Genomic DNA, 16,581 nt, shown 5'->3' with positions numbered 1-16,581 from the left:
TTCTGACAGCCACAGCTTTAAGATGGGTTTGAAGGGGCACATGTTCACTACAGACCAAGTTTAGGACATAAATGCAAACTCCACCTGACACTCGATTGTAGTGGCTACGGTTCCTGTAATATCCCTTAGAGCCGCGGAGGGAAGGGGTGCGCATTGCTGGGAACCAGGTTTCCTGGAGGGCAATGCAGATAGCAGGTGTAAAGCTTAGCAGTTGCCGTAGCTCAGCCAGGCGGTGGATAAAACCACCGCATTTCGAATGGAGGATGACATCGTGAGACTGGGAAGGAATGGAACATTCAATGAAGCAGTTTATGCCTCAGAGTCAACTGCTGCCACTGATTTATTGCCTGAGCAGTCTATATCCATTGTGTCTGAGGGTCTGGTGAGATCTAGGTCCTCAGCAGATGCCAAAATCTCCACCCCATCCTTAGCCGCAGAGCTTGTAGGTAGTGGTGGTGGTGGTGGTGGTGGTGCCACTGCAATTTTCTTGGTCTTAGGGGTTTTCTTTTTGGATTTTTCTCTCTGCTCATTGGGTTTCCCAGGCTGGGAGGACTTCACTAGCTCAGTCTCCGGGTCTGAGGATGAGCGTGAAGCCCTATGACCAGCTGCTTTTGGGCTCTTCAGCCACTGGTGGGGCATCATCTTCCCCACTAGCAGAAACCTGGGAAGGGAGTGACCCAAGGGACCCCTTTCTAGTGAGAAAAGCCAAAGAAGATGCTTCTCAGTCTTAGAAGTGGGGACGGATGTCCCCGATGGTTGGGGGCAGCTCATCATCGGACTGCAAAAGAAGGTCTCTGTGAAATATGATACCCTTGACCAAATTTAAGCTCTTATGGGGCGTGATGGTTACAGAAACATCCCCCAGCTTGTCACAAGCAAGTAACTCCCGTGACTGGGGTCATCCGCCCTGATGCCAGCCACACTGACCAGGGGCCCTCCCCAAGTGCGCCACCCAGCCGCAGCAAAGGCCATCTGGCAGGATGACCATTGCGGGAGTCCCAATGCCCCAGGGCGATGGGCATAGGTGGGGAGTTAACGGTGCAGGCATCAGCCAACAGCGTGCATGGTGGCCCCACCACAAGGGACTTGCTACTGTGCTGGATATCAGGTGCAATGAAGTCCATGGTCATCGTCGACTCAGAAATCGACACTGCATAGTTCATGGTGGAAAACACACCCAGGAAGGTGTCCTCGCCCAGGAGATGGAGAATGGGCAGGACTGCAATGCGACAACGAGAAAGCGGGCTAAACATCTCAATGCATGATGGACACTATGCACCTTGTAAGGTGCTATTCCCCAATTGGTCGCTCTTCGGAAAAATTTTGAATAGTAGAGGTCAAACCCTATAAGGGAACAACACATAAAGGCCGAAACATGTGAAGCTCCTTTTAGTCACCTCGTACGACAGGCCTATTCTAACCCCCGGACCCGCAGGGGAGACACTCTCAGGAGATCATCAAACGTAAAATCAATTGATGCATGAGCCAAACACGGAAAGACAAATGGCCAAATTACAGCAATAGATACAAAAAGGTGATTTTGCACAATGACAATGCTTGACCCCGTGTTGCAAAACCCAGCAAACCTTTTTGAAAATGCTGAAATGGAAAGTACTCTCTCTCATCATATTCTCCAGACACTGCTCACTCCGACTACCACCTATTTAAATTAATGGCACATGGCCTGATTGATCAGCACTTCCGGTCATGTAAACAACTGCAAATCTGGATCAGTTTCATGGATCTCTTCAAAAGACGCCCCATTCTCCTGCCATTGTATTTGTATGAGGCTCATAAGATGGGAGAAGTAGTTGCCAGCCAAAGCTTTGAATTGAAATTTTTTTGTAAGCTTTTCACAATAAAGCCTTGAACTTCAAGAAAAATTGTAGAAATAAAGTTGTAGACCTAATAATTCAGAAGAAGGCCTCTTAGTTGAAAGCTTACATGTATAGCAATCTTTTTCACTGTGCCCCTGTCTGCAAGTTAATGTCGCCTGTGTATAGTGAGTAGCAATATATCCTTTTCATAACATTGTTTTATTTAATCCTGGACTTTCCATTATATATGAACTACCACTTTTGACTTTTCTGCTCAAAGAATTCCAAAACACAAGTAGTGCAGGCAAAAAGGACAACATCTGTAAATTTGTAGATGCAGTTTCATTAAGTTTTTTTTTTTTTTTTTTTTTTTTTTTTTTAATGCTGACTTTGTTTGCGTAATATTACAGGTAAATTAAAATAAGGCATGCCCCCAACATCATTCCACAGGTTAACTTTTGTTTTCTGCCCAGAAGAAGTTGTTAGTGAGTTGTATAGGTTGTCCTGAGGTACAGACTCTCAACCTTAGCATCCAAGGTGTTCACAATGCTAGTAGTTGTGTGATGCCTCTAATTAGTGGTATAAATAATTGCAGTGATATACGCTTAACAAAGAATATTTATCACAAGTAGTGTATTGAAACTTTAGATTTCTCAGTGACATGTAAAGACTACATGGATTACGACAAAGACAACACATTATCTCTCTCTCTCATCATTTGTCTTTTTGATTTTGTTGCTCGGCACTTGTCTAGACTTGTGCTTGTGCCTCTGTATGCCATTTGCTGTATAGAGGCTTGCTACTTATTCATGTAAGTTGAATTACCATTAAATAATAATTATCAATGCAGAATTCTAAAAATTTGTTCTTGCTTTGAAATGGAAACCTTTTCCTCTCCTTAATATTTATGTACATGTGGACAGTGCTTTGTATGGGTGGAGGCTCAAGTGGTATTTTAATTTAATTTCAAAGGTACCTTAAAATTAATTTTCTTTCATTTATTGCACTCTGCATTATCAACAACTTGCATTTTTAAATTATTTACAATATCTAATTTTCAGTTAACACAGCATGATTATCTTTGATTGTTGAAAATTTATCTTTACGTAAAAGCACTCTAGCAGCAGCTTGTATTAACTTTGGCATGAGATTGATAAAGTAATATTTCAGAATTAAAAGAATTTTTCATTTATTTCAAGCCAGAAAGAAAAAATTTAATATCCATAACAGAGATAATTTTTCATGGCAGTGAAATATATCTAAGATCTCAGAATAATAATTCCTAACATCATGATATTTCCATTTCACAAGAAGAACATATCTGAAATGCAATTTCCATTATTAAATGTAATAACAGAAGTTCATAATAAAAAGCATTTATTTTTGCTTTCCCAATAATTATTTAGGCAGATACTGTCTCAATTTCTCGTAATAAAATCAAGTAGGCTCTACTTCAGCACACATGTTCAAAGATAGATCTAGAAGCCGACCTGGCTGATTAAATATGATTGCATGGTGGTAGGCTGCCAGTTTTGTATACAGCTGTTTGCAATGCACCATATTAGTCAGTTGTTTAGCATCCTGTTTGATTCATTGGATTAGATTTCATTACTTTTGGGGTGCTTCTAATAAGTAAAGAAGTGAAAGGGAATACACAGAAGGTCCATATCAGAGAAATGAATGTTCAAGACAATATTATAGAAAGAGCAGTGGAAATAGATGAACATGAGCTGGGACATAAGCCACCATGAGAATTTGCCAGAGCATGAAAGACATAAGTTGAAACAACACACCTATTGTCAATGAAATTCCCTCAGAATTATTCATATTCATAGAGAACCCATCACCACAAAACTATTCTTCTTGGTATGGAAGATATATGAGACAGTCAACATACCATCAGACTTCAAGAAGAATATAATAATTCCAGTTCCAAGGAAATTAAGTGATAACAGGTATGAATACTACTGAACTATCAGTTTAATAATTCATGACAGTAAAACAATGATGCCAATTATTTACAGAGGAACGGAAAAACTGGTAGAAGCTAGCCTCTGTGAAGACCAGTTTCAGCTCCAGAGAAATACAGGAATATCTGAGACAATACTAACGCTATGATGTATGTTTGAAGATAGATTAAAGAAATGTAAACTTAAGTTTATAGAATATGTAGATTTAGATAAAGCTTTTGACAATGTTAACTGAAATATACTCTTTAATATTTTTACAGTAGCAGGCATAAAATACAGGGGGTGAAAGGTTGTCTACAACTTGTACAAAAACAAGACTGCAGTTATAAAAGGCAAAGGATATGAAAAGGAAACCGTAGTCAAGAAGGGTGGGAGACTGTATGTAATCCCTCATGTTATTCAACTTGTATGATGAACAACAAGTTAACAAAGCTAGGAAAAATGTCGAAAGGGAATTATAGTTCATGGAGAGGAAATAAAAACTTTCAGTAAAAAACTGCTGAGGCTCCATGGCCACTTGTTGACATATCACCTATTGAATTTCGTCTTGGAATATTTCACCAACATTTTTTTGATAATTTTTTGACATTTTGGTTGTATAAGTGGATATTGTTGTCAAAAATTCACCCTCCACTGCTGGCAATGGACTGGAGTCAACCTTGCGGATGTCAACAATATGTAACTGTTTTGTCAATGTCTGAGGGCCTTTTCCTGGTCATTACTGTTATGGTTCTCAATTTTTACCTGCAATCATCATTTGTTGCAGCATGGGAATCCAGGACCTGTTCACCTTGAGTCTTTTTCCTTTTTTGTTAAAAATGTCATGTTTATGAATTTAGATGACTTTCCTGAACAATCATAGGTTTACATGGTATAAAATGCAGCACTTTTCTTTCAAAATGCTTCATGGGTAACTGGCAAGCAGTACACTAATTGGACATCCCACATTGATCTCTGCCAGCTGTTTGTATAAACTATCATTCCACATGAAGCAACTTGTGGTGAGATCTACATGTTCTGCAGAAGAATGGATACCTACACAATATTTCACATAATCACCAGACCAAAAAAGTTATATGATTAGTAAAGTTACAAGAAAAAGACATAATCTGCAGCACCTCTGATGCAAGGTGCAACACCTGGAATGTACTCTGAGCAACAACAGAGACTCCACCCACTGCATAAGAAGCATCACTAAATCTAAAACTCAGTGATCAGAACACTGGTAGAGGAAAAGTCATGTAAGGCCTTTCCTACCAAATGTCCTTGGGGTGACAGACAAACAGAATTGGCCATACAGTGTACGAGCATGCACAAAAACTATTTACAAGCTGACCAAGAAGATCAGAGAGAGTCTCAGATTGGCAAAGGACAGAAGAGGCACCACTTACAATGTTGGGAGTATATCGTATACAGTATATCTGAGGGAAAGTCGATACCATGATCATCGAACATGAATAGTCTTGTGGGCTTGGACAGATGGAGAAATCCACCATACCAGAACATGCACTGTGAGAGACCAACACCCATTTGTTCAGGGAAACCACTGACTTCATACACTGGAAATTAGTTTCAACAACTAAGAAGACTGCCTCCAGCTATAAGAAGGTAATCATCTTTGGCAATGCCCACCACTCGCACTGGTGAAACATCAGGATGATTATCAAACAAGCATTAGCTGCAGATCCCAAGATGAAAGCCAACAGGCAATACGTCAAAAACTTAGGAGTTCGCCGATGACAATGTACTTCTATCAGAGAAATCACATGACCTTGAGGATTAACTGAATAGAGTGGATAATATCCTGAAAAGAGCTTGTAAGATTAACTTCGACAAAAGAAGAATAAGAGTAATGATATGCAGTCGAACAAAATCGGATGTTGCTGAGGGAATTATTTTAAGAAATGAGATATTAAAGGCAGTAAATGGGTTTTGCTGTCTGGGCAGTAAAAATAAGTAATGATGGCAAATGTAGAGAGGGTACAAAACACAGAATTGCTGTAGGAAAGAGTTTCTAAAAAAAGAGAAATTTGCTGACATTGAATATAAATTTCAGTGTTCTGTCTGACTTGTAGCCTTGTATGGATGTGAATCACAGATGACAAAACAGACCAGATAAGAAGAGAATAGAAGCTTCTCAAATGTGGTGCTACTGAAGATCAGATTGGGTAGATGGAATAACTAATGAGGAGGAGGGAGGTGGACTGCATTGTAAAAATTGCACATAAACACTAAAGTGTTTCACCGTGGTCAAAGAGATTGTATGTTTGGGCATGTGTGTGGTAATGTGTGTACTTTTACTAATAAAAGAGCAAGATCTCAAGAGATAGGGTGCATAATGTTCCCAGTTACATGTTTCGATATTCTACACATCAGTCCACTATGGGTGAATGATTGCAATTTACTTATTTCACATACTGTTCCAGCCACAAATTTTCATTATTTTTTATATGCTGCCAATCTGGCTCTCTTGCTCCCCATACCCATTTAACTTTGTTACCGCTTTTCTTTACTTATTTGAAACTCATTATCCATTCTTTATTTATTATGCCTATACTTTCTTCTCCTCTAAAGTATCCACCTTCAAAACAAACACGACCACCCTCTGTCGTGCAATTTGAATCCCTGCTGTTGTAATGGTCTGCCGCACAGACACTGTAATAAACAGTGCCGTACTAGAATCCCTGCTCTCACAGTGACGCTCCATTTTTGAACATTTAATTCCAGGGTTGTTTTTAACATCCTTTCCCCTCCCAACTTTTACTGCCCAGTCAGAGTGTTAGCCAATCATGTGTGTTTATTTATGATCACATTATGCAATCATACATTTTTATTTATAATCACATAAGTTTCTTACTGCAGAATGCATTAATTTGCAGTTGACCATTTTATTATTATTATTATTTTTTATGAGCATACCTACTACCAACAGCATAGTGAACGCATTATTGTGGCCAAGATAGACACGAAGCTCATGCCTACTACAGTAATACAAGTTTATATGCCTACTAGCTCTGCAGATGATAAAGAAATTGATGAAATGTATGATGAGATTAAAGAAATTATTCAGGTAGTGAAGGGAGACAAAAATTTAATAGTTATGGGTGACTGGAATTCGAGAGTAGGAAAAGGGAGAGAAGGAAACATAGTGGGAGAATATGGATTGGGGGAGAGAAATGAAAGAGGAAGCCGTCTGGTGGAATTTTGCACAGAGCATAACTTAATCATAGCGAACACTTGGCTCAAGAATCATAAAAGAAGGTTGTATACACGGAAGAATCCTGGAGATAGTAGAAGGTATCAGATAGATTATATAATGGTAAGACAGAAATTTAGGAACCAGGTTTTAAATTGTAAGACATTTCCAGGGGCAGATGTGGACTCTGACCATAATCTATTGGTTATGAACTGTAGATTAAAACTGAAGAAACTGCAAAAAGGTGGGAATTTAAGGAGATGGCACCTGGATAAACTGACTAAACCAGAGGCTGTACAGTGTTTCAGGGAGAACATAAGAGAACAATTGACAGGAATGGGGCAAAGAAATACAGTAGAAGAAGAATGGGTAGCTCTGAGGGATGAAGTAGTGAAGGCAGCAGAGGATCAACTAGGTACAAAGACGAGGGCTAGTAGAAATCCTTGGTAGACAGAAGATATATTGAATTTAATTGATGAAAGGAGAAAATATAAAAATGTAGTAAAAGGAATACAAACGTCTCAAAAATGAGATCGTCAGGAAGTGCAAAATGGCTAAGCAGGTATGGCTAGAGGACAAATGTAAGAATGTAGAGGCTTATCTCACTAGGGGTAAGATAGATACTGCCTACAGGAAAATTAAAGAGACCTTTGGAGAAAAGAGAGCCACTTGTATCAATATCAAGAGCTCAGATGGAAACCCAGTCCTAAGCAAAGAAGGGAAAGCAGAAAGGTGGAAGAAGTATATAGAGGGTCTATGCTGGGAGTTCTGGTGGTAGAGTAAAAATGATCCACAAAACGTACTAAAGTGAATTTTAAATCTGGAATTTTCTCCAGTAATGGAATGACTAGGTTCAACAATTTTTGAGAGAATCTTTGCACAAGGATAAGCATAGATAATAACTACAATTACAGTTAAATTCTGTATAAATTCAATCTTTGTGAACAATGAGTGTTGCAATACAGATCAAATGTGATGAGTGAAGATACTGTGTATCACTGGTGTCTTTTGTTTATGAGTAGAAGGATGAATGTTCAGGATGATTGCAGAAGAGGCCATCCATCTATACTTATCAACTAACCACCTGGGAAATTGAAGAAAAATTGAGCGAAAACTGGTGTTTCATGGTGTGTTTACTGTCAGATGACTTGTTGCAGATTTTTTTGTACGAGATCATGCCTAACATTTTGCGTACTGCAAGTACTGTGCTTGTTAGGTTCCTTAACATTAAGGCAGCAAAATTTTATACAGAGGAATTTTGTCAATACATTTAAGAGAGATGGTGTATCTAGTGAAAATAACAGTCTCAGTTGCAGAACTGATTTTATTGCTTCATTCTTTTCTTTATTCATTATGCACATTTTGCATAATACAAGGCATTTTCAGATTGATCTACGTTTATTACAACTATATTAGAAAGGATGAACCTAACCCGTAACTGGAAAGATTGCAATTCTTTAACTTACAGTATAGTGTTGGTAAATGGGTTTTGGTTGCCACAATTAGGGCATCAGCAAAAATAGACTGCCCTCATGATACATAGAAAAGTAAATTTAAACAAGTATGTGCTTACATTGTATGTTAAAAGTGTAACATCTAATAACCTATGGATTAATGAAATAAATTAAAATATTGAAAAAAAATATAGTGGTTGACTTTACAATGGCTATGGTCCATATGGGTAAGAAAACGGAAGAAGATGTAAATTATCTACCTTTTAGCCCAGTGTAGCATTGAACAATGGATGCAAAGCATCAAATTTTATGTACATTCCAAACTCAGTAGTGCCATTTGAGATCTTATATCTATTTTTACACACTAAGATATGTCTAGGGACTGTACTTGTGACAAGACATAAGGAGAATTGGCTGATATCCACCAACAGCTGGAAGCAGCATTGGCTACCACCGACACGCTTTTGGTTAATGCTCAAAGTTGTGGAAACATCGGGGCACTACTAACGAGACCTGGGACACCTTTGGTGCTGTTGGACTCCCCTGGTGACCCAGGTGTCACTGCATCTTCTGATATGCAATATCTGGCAGGTCTGTCTTCACTTTAGACTGTATTGCAGACAGTAGTGGGTTCATGTGTCACTGGGCGGAAGGCAAAAGAGGGAGCAGGTTGTGTGGCTGGTGCCTATGCCTTAGCAACAGGTATGAGGTGCTACCCAGTGTTGTTGATAACTCTGAGCCAGCACGGGATGCCTCTCCCATTGGGCCAGTGGCCGATTTTTCTGCAGACAAATGCAGAGGATGTGTACGCTTGTCACTGGGAGCTCCAATGATAGGTATGTGATGGAGCCCCTCAGGAAAATAGCAGGTAAGGTGGGAAAGAATGCCAGTGTACACAAAGTATGTTTGCTGGGGAGACTTGTCTGTGATACGGAAGAGGCCCTGCTGGTGGCTATTGAGAGCACTGGGTGTAACTGGTTGCTTATAGTGGCACATATCTGCACAAATAATGCCTACCACTTGGGGTCTGAAGGCATCCTTGGCTCCTTTCAGTGGATGGCTGATTTGGTGAAGGCAACCAACACTGCATACAGGGAGCAGGCTAAGCTGTCTATTGGTAGCATTGTACCCAGGACTGACCGTGGTCCTCTGGTCTGGGGCAGAGTGGAAGGTCTATACCAGATATTGAGATAACCTCCGCTATTGGGCACAGAATTGTAACGTTCCCCTTAATAGGCCAGGCATGCACTACATGCAGGAAGTGGCTACTGTGGTAGTGGAGTACGTGTGGTGTGCACATGGTTTTTTCTTTTTTCTTTTTTAGGTTAGAGAAACCCTCCCTTGGGATCAAAGGCAATTTGCGTTTTAAATTAGCCTCTGCGTCCTTGGAAAAGGTTCATTGTTGCAGATCAGAGTCAGAAAAGGTTAATATGATTTTAGCAAACTGCAGGTGCATCCAAGGAAAGATCCTAGAATAACTATCACTTACTGCATGTTATAATGCACAGATAGTATTAGGGACAAAAAATTGGATGGTTAACAGCAACAAAATCTTAGGTCCAGATTGAAATATTTATCGTAAGGATTGGTTAGGTGACAATGGTAGCGGCGTGTATATTGCAGTAAAAAATTCGATAAAATCTAGTGAGGTTATCACAGATTCCGATTGTGAATTAATCTGTGTAAAGAAAACACAACTACAACCCTTAGTAGTGGAAAGGTGTCAGGACCAGACGAGATACCTGTAAGATTACACAAAGATTATGTGGAAGAACTTGCTCCCTTCTAGCAGTGATTTATTGTACATTGCTTGAGAAATGAGGGGTAGCTAGGAACTTGAAGAAAGTGCAGTTTTTCACGCTTTCAAGAAGGGCTGTAAGAAAGATGCACACAATTATAGACCTATAACATTCATGTCAATCTGCTGTAGAATTATGGAACATGTTTTAAGCTCCACAATTATGACGTTCTTGGAAAAGGAAAATCTCCTCTATTAACATCAACATCCTGCAAACAGAGATCCTGCGAAACTCAGCTCACTCTGTTCCTCCTTGAGATCCACAGAGCCATAGACAATGGCACTCAGGTTGATGCTGTTTTCCTTGACTTCAGAAAGACGTTTGACACCGTCCCACAATGCCGTTTAGAGTAAAAAATTATGAGCTTATCGAGTATTGGAGCAGATTTGTGATTGAATTCATGGCTTCCTTGCAGACAGAACTCAACAAATCGCTCTTAATGGAACAAAAGCAACAGATGTAAAGGTAATTTTTGGGTACCCCAACAAAGTGTGATAGGACAGTTACTGTTTACTATATATATAAATGATCTAGTAGAAAGCATTGGATGCTCTTCAAGGCTGTCGCCATATGATGTGGTAAACTATAACAAAATAGCAACGCCAGAAGGTAGTAATGATTTGCAGAAAGACCTTCTGAGAATTGATGAACGGTGCAGACTCTGGCAGTTGACTCTGAACATAAATAAAAGTAGCATATTGTGCATATGTAGGAAAAGAAATCCACTACTGATGACAAACTGCTGGAAACAGTATCTGCCATAATATATCTAGAAGTAACTACCCAGAGTGGAATGACCAAATAAAACAAATAGTGAGAAAAGCAGATTCCAGACTCATACTCACAGGAAAGACCTTAAGGAAATGTAACTCATCCATGAAGGAAGTGGCTCATAGGATGTTTTTTCAACCAATTCTTGAGTACTGTTCGTCTATCTGGGATCCCTAGCAGATAGGACTGTAAAAGAGAGAGAGAGTAGATCCAATGAAGAGCGGCATGTCTCGTCTCAGGATTCTTTAGCTGGCACAGGAGCTTTATGGAGAAGCTCAACAAACTCCACTGGCTGATGTTACAAGAGAAGCGTTGTGCATCGTAGTGAGATTTACTATTGAGATTTTGAGAGAGCACTTTCTGGGAAGAGTCGGACAACATATTACTGCCCCCCGTATACATCTCTCATAATAACCATGAGGAGAAAATTTAAACCAATACAGGGGCTTACCAACAATCATTCTTCCCACGCACTATTCGTCAGTGGTTCAAAAAGTATCCTCCGCTACACACCATTAGATGTCTCGCAGAGCACGATGCAGAAGTAGATCTAGATGAGATCCAGCCTGTGTTTAGTTTGTCACATGATGAATATGGTGGACTCATCATTCTTCACTTTCTGGTCTGACATACTTTATTGAGCACTGTGCCACATCCTCCCTACAACAAGCATCTGTTTTTAAAGGCAGATGATGTTGGTATACCATCAGTTAAGTTGCAGAGTTTTATAGTTGTTATTTTGAAGCATTTTTAAACAACATTAAATTTTGTATATAGGCAACAGTGTAGGAAACTTGTGCTATTTTATAGTAGCAGTATCTTTAGCAAAACTACGTTAAAACTCAAGCGTATTAGAACATACACTATGTGATCAAAAGTATCTGGACACCCCCAAAAACATACGTTTTTCATATTGGGTGTATTGTGGTGCCACCTACTGCCATGTACTCAATATCAACAACATCAGTAATCATTAGACATCATGTGAGAGCAGAACAGGACACTCCACTGAACTCACGACTTCGAGCATGGTCAGGTGACTGGATGTGACTTGTGTCATATGTCTGTACACGAGATTTTCACACTCCTAAACACCTCTAGGCCCACTGTTTCCGATGTGATACTGAAGTGGAAACATGGAGGGCCACATACAGCACAAAAGCGTACAGGTCGACCTCGTCTGTTCACTGACGAGACCACTGACAGTTGAAGAGTGTCGTAATGTGCAATAGGCAGACATCTATCCAGAACATCACACAGGAATTCCAAACTGCACCAGGATCCACTGCAAATACTATGACAGTTAGGTGGGAGGTGAGAAAACTTGGATTTCATGATCAAGCGGTTACTCACAAGCCACACATCACGCCGGTAAATGCAAAATGACCCCTTGCTTAGTGTAAGGAACGTAAACATTGGATGATTGAACAGTGGAAAAATGTTGTGTGGAGTGACGAATCATGGTACATAGTGTGGTGATCCAATGGCAGGGTGAGGGTATGGCGAATGCTCGGTGAACATCACTGCCAGCGCATGTAGTGCCGACAGTAAAATTAGGAGGTGGTGGTGTTATCGTGTGGTCGTGTTTTTCATGGAGGGGGCTTGCATCCCTTGTTGTTTTGTGTGGCAATATCACAGCACAGGCCTAAATTGATGTTTTAAGCACCTTCTTGGTTCCCACTGTTGAAGAGCAATTCGGGTTGGCAACTGCATCTTTCAACACAATCGAGCACCTGTTCATAATTAACGGCCTGTGGCGGAGTTGTTACACAACAGTAACATTCCTGTAATGGACTGACCTGCACAGAGTCCTGACTTGAATCCTACAGAACACGTTTGGGATGTTTCAGAACGCCGACCTCGTGCCAGGCCTCACCGACTGAAGTAGATACCTCTCCTCAGTGCAGCATCCCATGAAGAATGGGCTGTCATTTCCCCAAGAAACCTTCCCACCTGATTGAACGTATGGCTGTGAAATTGGAAGCTGTCATCAAGGCTACGGGTGGGCCAGCATCAATTGAATTCCAGCATTACCGATGGAGTGCACCACAAACTGGTAAGTCGTTTTCAACCAGGTGTCCGGATACTTTTGATTACATAGTGTATTTAGTGAAGTGTGTAGAGAGATGATCCACTTAGAAGTCTTTAAGATTGTGTACCGAATGTATGTAGTCACATAGCAGTAAAAAATCTACTCCATAGGTTATCTGGTAGTGCTGATGTTAAGGCACAAAAAGTAAGTTCTAATTTGGATTATACTAATCAATTAATGTGGTGATGAGTTGACTAAGTTATGCAACACAGTACAGGGATATGTCCCTCCTCCAAAATTCCATTAACGTGCAGCATGCAGTGTGGAAATATGTTGTAAGTGCTTCGGCATTGCTTATGCAAGTTTTCTATGATTACTGTTTGGCCACTCAAATTAGTAGTCTACGTGGAGTGGTTTGTACATTGCAATATGGAGTAATAGACTGAACTGTGGGCCTGTGCAGGGGAATGTGAACTGAGGGACAGATCATGCTTTGGTGGTACAAGATGCGCCAAATGGAAAGAGCACTATTCAGATGAATTGTGTGGTTTATTTTGCTGTGAAACCAAAAATCTAGGTAGTAGCACCATTCAGAAAAATGAAGTGGTTATTGCTGAAAAACAAAAAATGAAGCAAGGCAAGTGTGGAATGTATCAAAAATATAACATTTAGATGAGCATCATTTTTCTGATGCTTTCACAGCAATTAGTACTTCATTTGTCTGAATGGCGCCCATATCTAGATTTTCAGTTTCACAGCAAAATACCCTTTCGTCACAATGTGCACAAACATCTGACACAGACATCTCAGGACTGCTGTATTTGGTCGGGGGTCCCATACCTTGGCCTGCTCATTCCCCAGACATTAATCCCCTAGACTTTTGGTTATGGGGATGCTTGAAGGAATTGGTCTACGCCATGCCAATCAATGATGTGTGAACACTACAGGGTTGCATCTTTGGGTATACTTCAAAGTGTGCTTCATTCCTTGTGCCGGAGGGCAGAGGGATGCACTGTCATGAATGGATGCCACACTGAGCACCTCATGTACACATGTGTATATCTCAGAAAGCATGCATTTCGGGACCCATGTTTATTGGACTTATTTTTCATATTTAATGAGTACTACCATCTCTAAGTATTCAACACTTTTTTTAACACTCTTTATTTAAAGTGGTGTATAAAACAAAGGTTGTCATCTTCATTGTTTAGGATATCCCCCCTATGAATAGATTAATAAATCCATAAGGCACACAACGAAGTCTAGGTATTTACACTTCATACTATGACCAATACACGTGTGAATGTTTCTTCTATACATCTTCATTAAAATGAAGTTATCTCATTTTAGAAGCATGTACAAATTTACTTTCAATTTTACTGTAAACCAGTTAGAATACTGCATATGCTTATTGGATAGCGGTTCCGTTGAATGGATGTACACAAATACTGTCAACGAGAACCTAAAATGATCATCAAGATTTTTGTAGCTCTGTTTTCCAGTGCTTGCCAAATACTAATAATCCATTAATAAAAGAGCTGTGATGTGGAGTAAGTGACATGTTAACTAGATCATCATGCATATAAATAGAAACACAAGAGTCTGAAACAAGCAGAAAGCTAATGCCTGCAACATTTACATAACCAAGCAGAATTTCATAGAAAGACTTGCATTAGCTGCTAATTAAAAAGAAGGTACACTGAATGTTCCACATGGTTTGAAGCTACAAAACTATTAAAAATAAACATTGTAACAGGGACTGAAAGAAAGCTTGCACTGACAATATCAAACACCTCTGAAAAAAGTACAAAACAAGAAATAGTGTCTCGCAAAACTGTGATGCTTTACAAAGAAGTAGTGAAGAAAACTGACAGTGAATATGAGACAACAGCTCAGGAATGCTTTTTCTACTAAACAAATTAATTAAACCTGAAATGCATTTATTAACGAAGAAACAAATTACTACTAAATTTTATCAGAATTTTGAAATTTTTTGTCCCTCAATATTCTCTGGTCCCCTATCAATAAGTAAATTGACAGATTTAAAATTCAACAGTTCTGTAAAAGAAAAGTCTCATTAGTCTTGAGATATATAATATTAAGAGTTCACACAATGGAAAATCCAAGATGGAATGTAACAATATAATGAAAAGAAAAGTTGCTACTCACCATGTAGCGGAGATGCTGAGTCGCATATAGACACAACAAAAAGACTGTCACAAATAAAGATTTTGGCCAGTAAGACCTTTGTTAAAAATTGACACACACACACACACACACACACACACACACACACACACACACACACACACATACCTTGCGTACAGTTGCTAGCAGAATATGGAGACGACTCAATGCTTCCTGGGGCTTTCCAAGAAATTGTGGTAATTCAGCCAGAAGCAACCGAAAAGAAAAAGGAGCCAGAGATCCAATACGGCCACCGTATAGCTCAGGGTAGAACTGAAAATACATATCTGGTCGATCTAATGCTCCAAATGGTTCAGCTTCAACTTCTGCCAATGAAAATGACCGAAGTTTCACTAGCAGAGCAATACGAGTGAACCATAGCTGAAAAGAAAAAAAAAATGCTTATGAATGTTATAAATAAATAATTATCAGATGAAGATTTAATGTCTGTAAATAAGTCAGCAATCATATTGTGGCACGTTATTTGTAAAGGGCAATGTTGATCACACAAATTTTTGGAATTCACTATAACTGGTTTCGGCTAGTGCCATCTTCAGATCTGTAAAAAAAAATAGTGGTGTAACCAACTAAGTTCAATTAGCTGAATCAAAATCTACAACACGCCTGGTGACACACAAGAAAAATAAAAAATATTTATAAATTTAACAGGCATGTATACCAACCACACGTACCTTAAAATATTCTGATGTTTGTATCAATATTAAAATATATCGCTGTATGTATGTAGTAAGTGTTGGTGATGGTCTGGATGCATCTGGTATTTATACAAATAACTGAGGCCAGCAAAGGGCACTATTGCTACAGTACAAGAACAACCAGCCGACCGATGTGGCCGAGTGGTTCTAGACGCTTCAGACTGGAACCACGCGACTGCTACGGTCGCAGGTTCGAATCCTACCTTGGGCATAGATGGGTGTGATGTCTTTAGGTTACTTAGGTTTAAGTAGTTCTATGTTCTAGGGGACTGATGACCTCAGATGTTAAGTCCCATAGTGCTCTGAGCCATTTGAACAAGAACAACCACTAATGTAAGTTTAATAGTTAAAATCATTAATTAAAATTACTTCACACGGCAAAATGAGTGTCTGACAGTTAAACATGATCTGACATACAATATGTGGAAATAGATCTATGCTTAAAATCTGCATAAAATGTGTAAAGAGTAATAATGGGCAGGTGATAAAAATGAAATATGTGAATTAGCAGAAAGAATGAGTGGAATGCATTAAAAAAATGAAGTTCACACTGGAACTGGAAGAGGATGCAAGTGTAAGTTATGGAACTTATGTTAACTAAAAGAGATCATCATATTTAGGAAGACGATGGCTATTGAC

The 16,581-nt window shown here is 39.4% G+C and overlaps 1 protein-coding gene across 2 annotated transcripts in view; it reads right to left on the bottom strand.

Moving 5' to 3' along the window:
- Nucleotides 1-16,581, bottom strand: part of LOC126278338 (trafficking protein particle complex subunit 12) — a 134,019-nt gene that overhangs the window by 59,202 nt on the left and 58,236 nt on the right. For both annotated transcript variants that reach the window (XM_049978375.1, XM_049978376.1), the window contains exon 5: nucleotides 15,356-15,607. In XM_049978375.1, coding sequence (XP_049834332.1) covers nucleotides 15,356-15,607 — 252 coding nt within the window. The remainder of the gene's footprint in view (nucleotides 1-15,355; nucleotides 15,608-16,581) is intronic.

This window comes from Schistocerca gregaria, chromosome 6 (genome assembly GCF_023897955.1).
Source record: "Schistocerca gregaria isolate iqSchGreg1 chromosome 6, iqSchGreg1.2, whole genome shotgun sequence".
NCBI lineage: Eukaryota > Metazoa > Arthropoda > Insecta > Orthoptera > Acrididae > Schistocerca > Schistocerca gregaria.
Note: the sequence above shows the minus strand (reverse complement) of the source record. Positions and strands in the feature narration are given on the sequence as shown.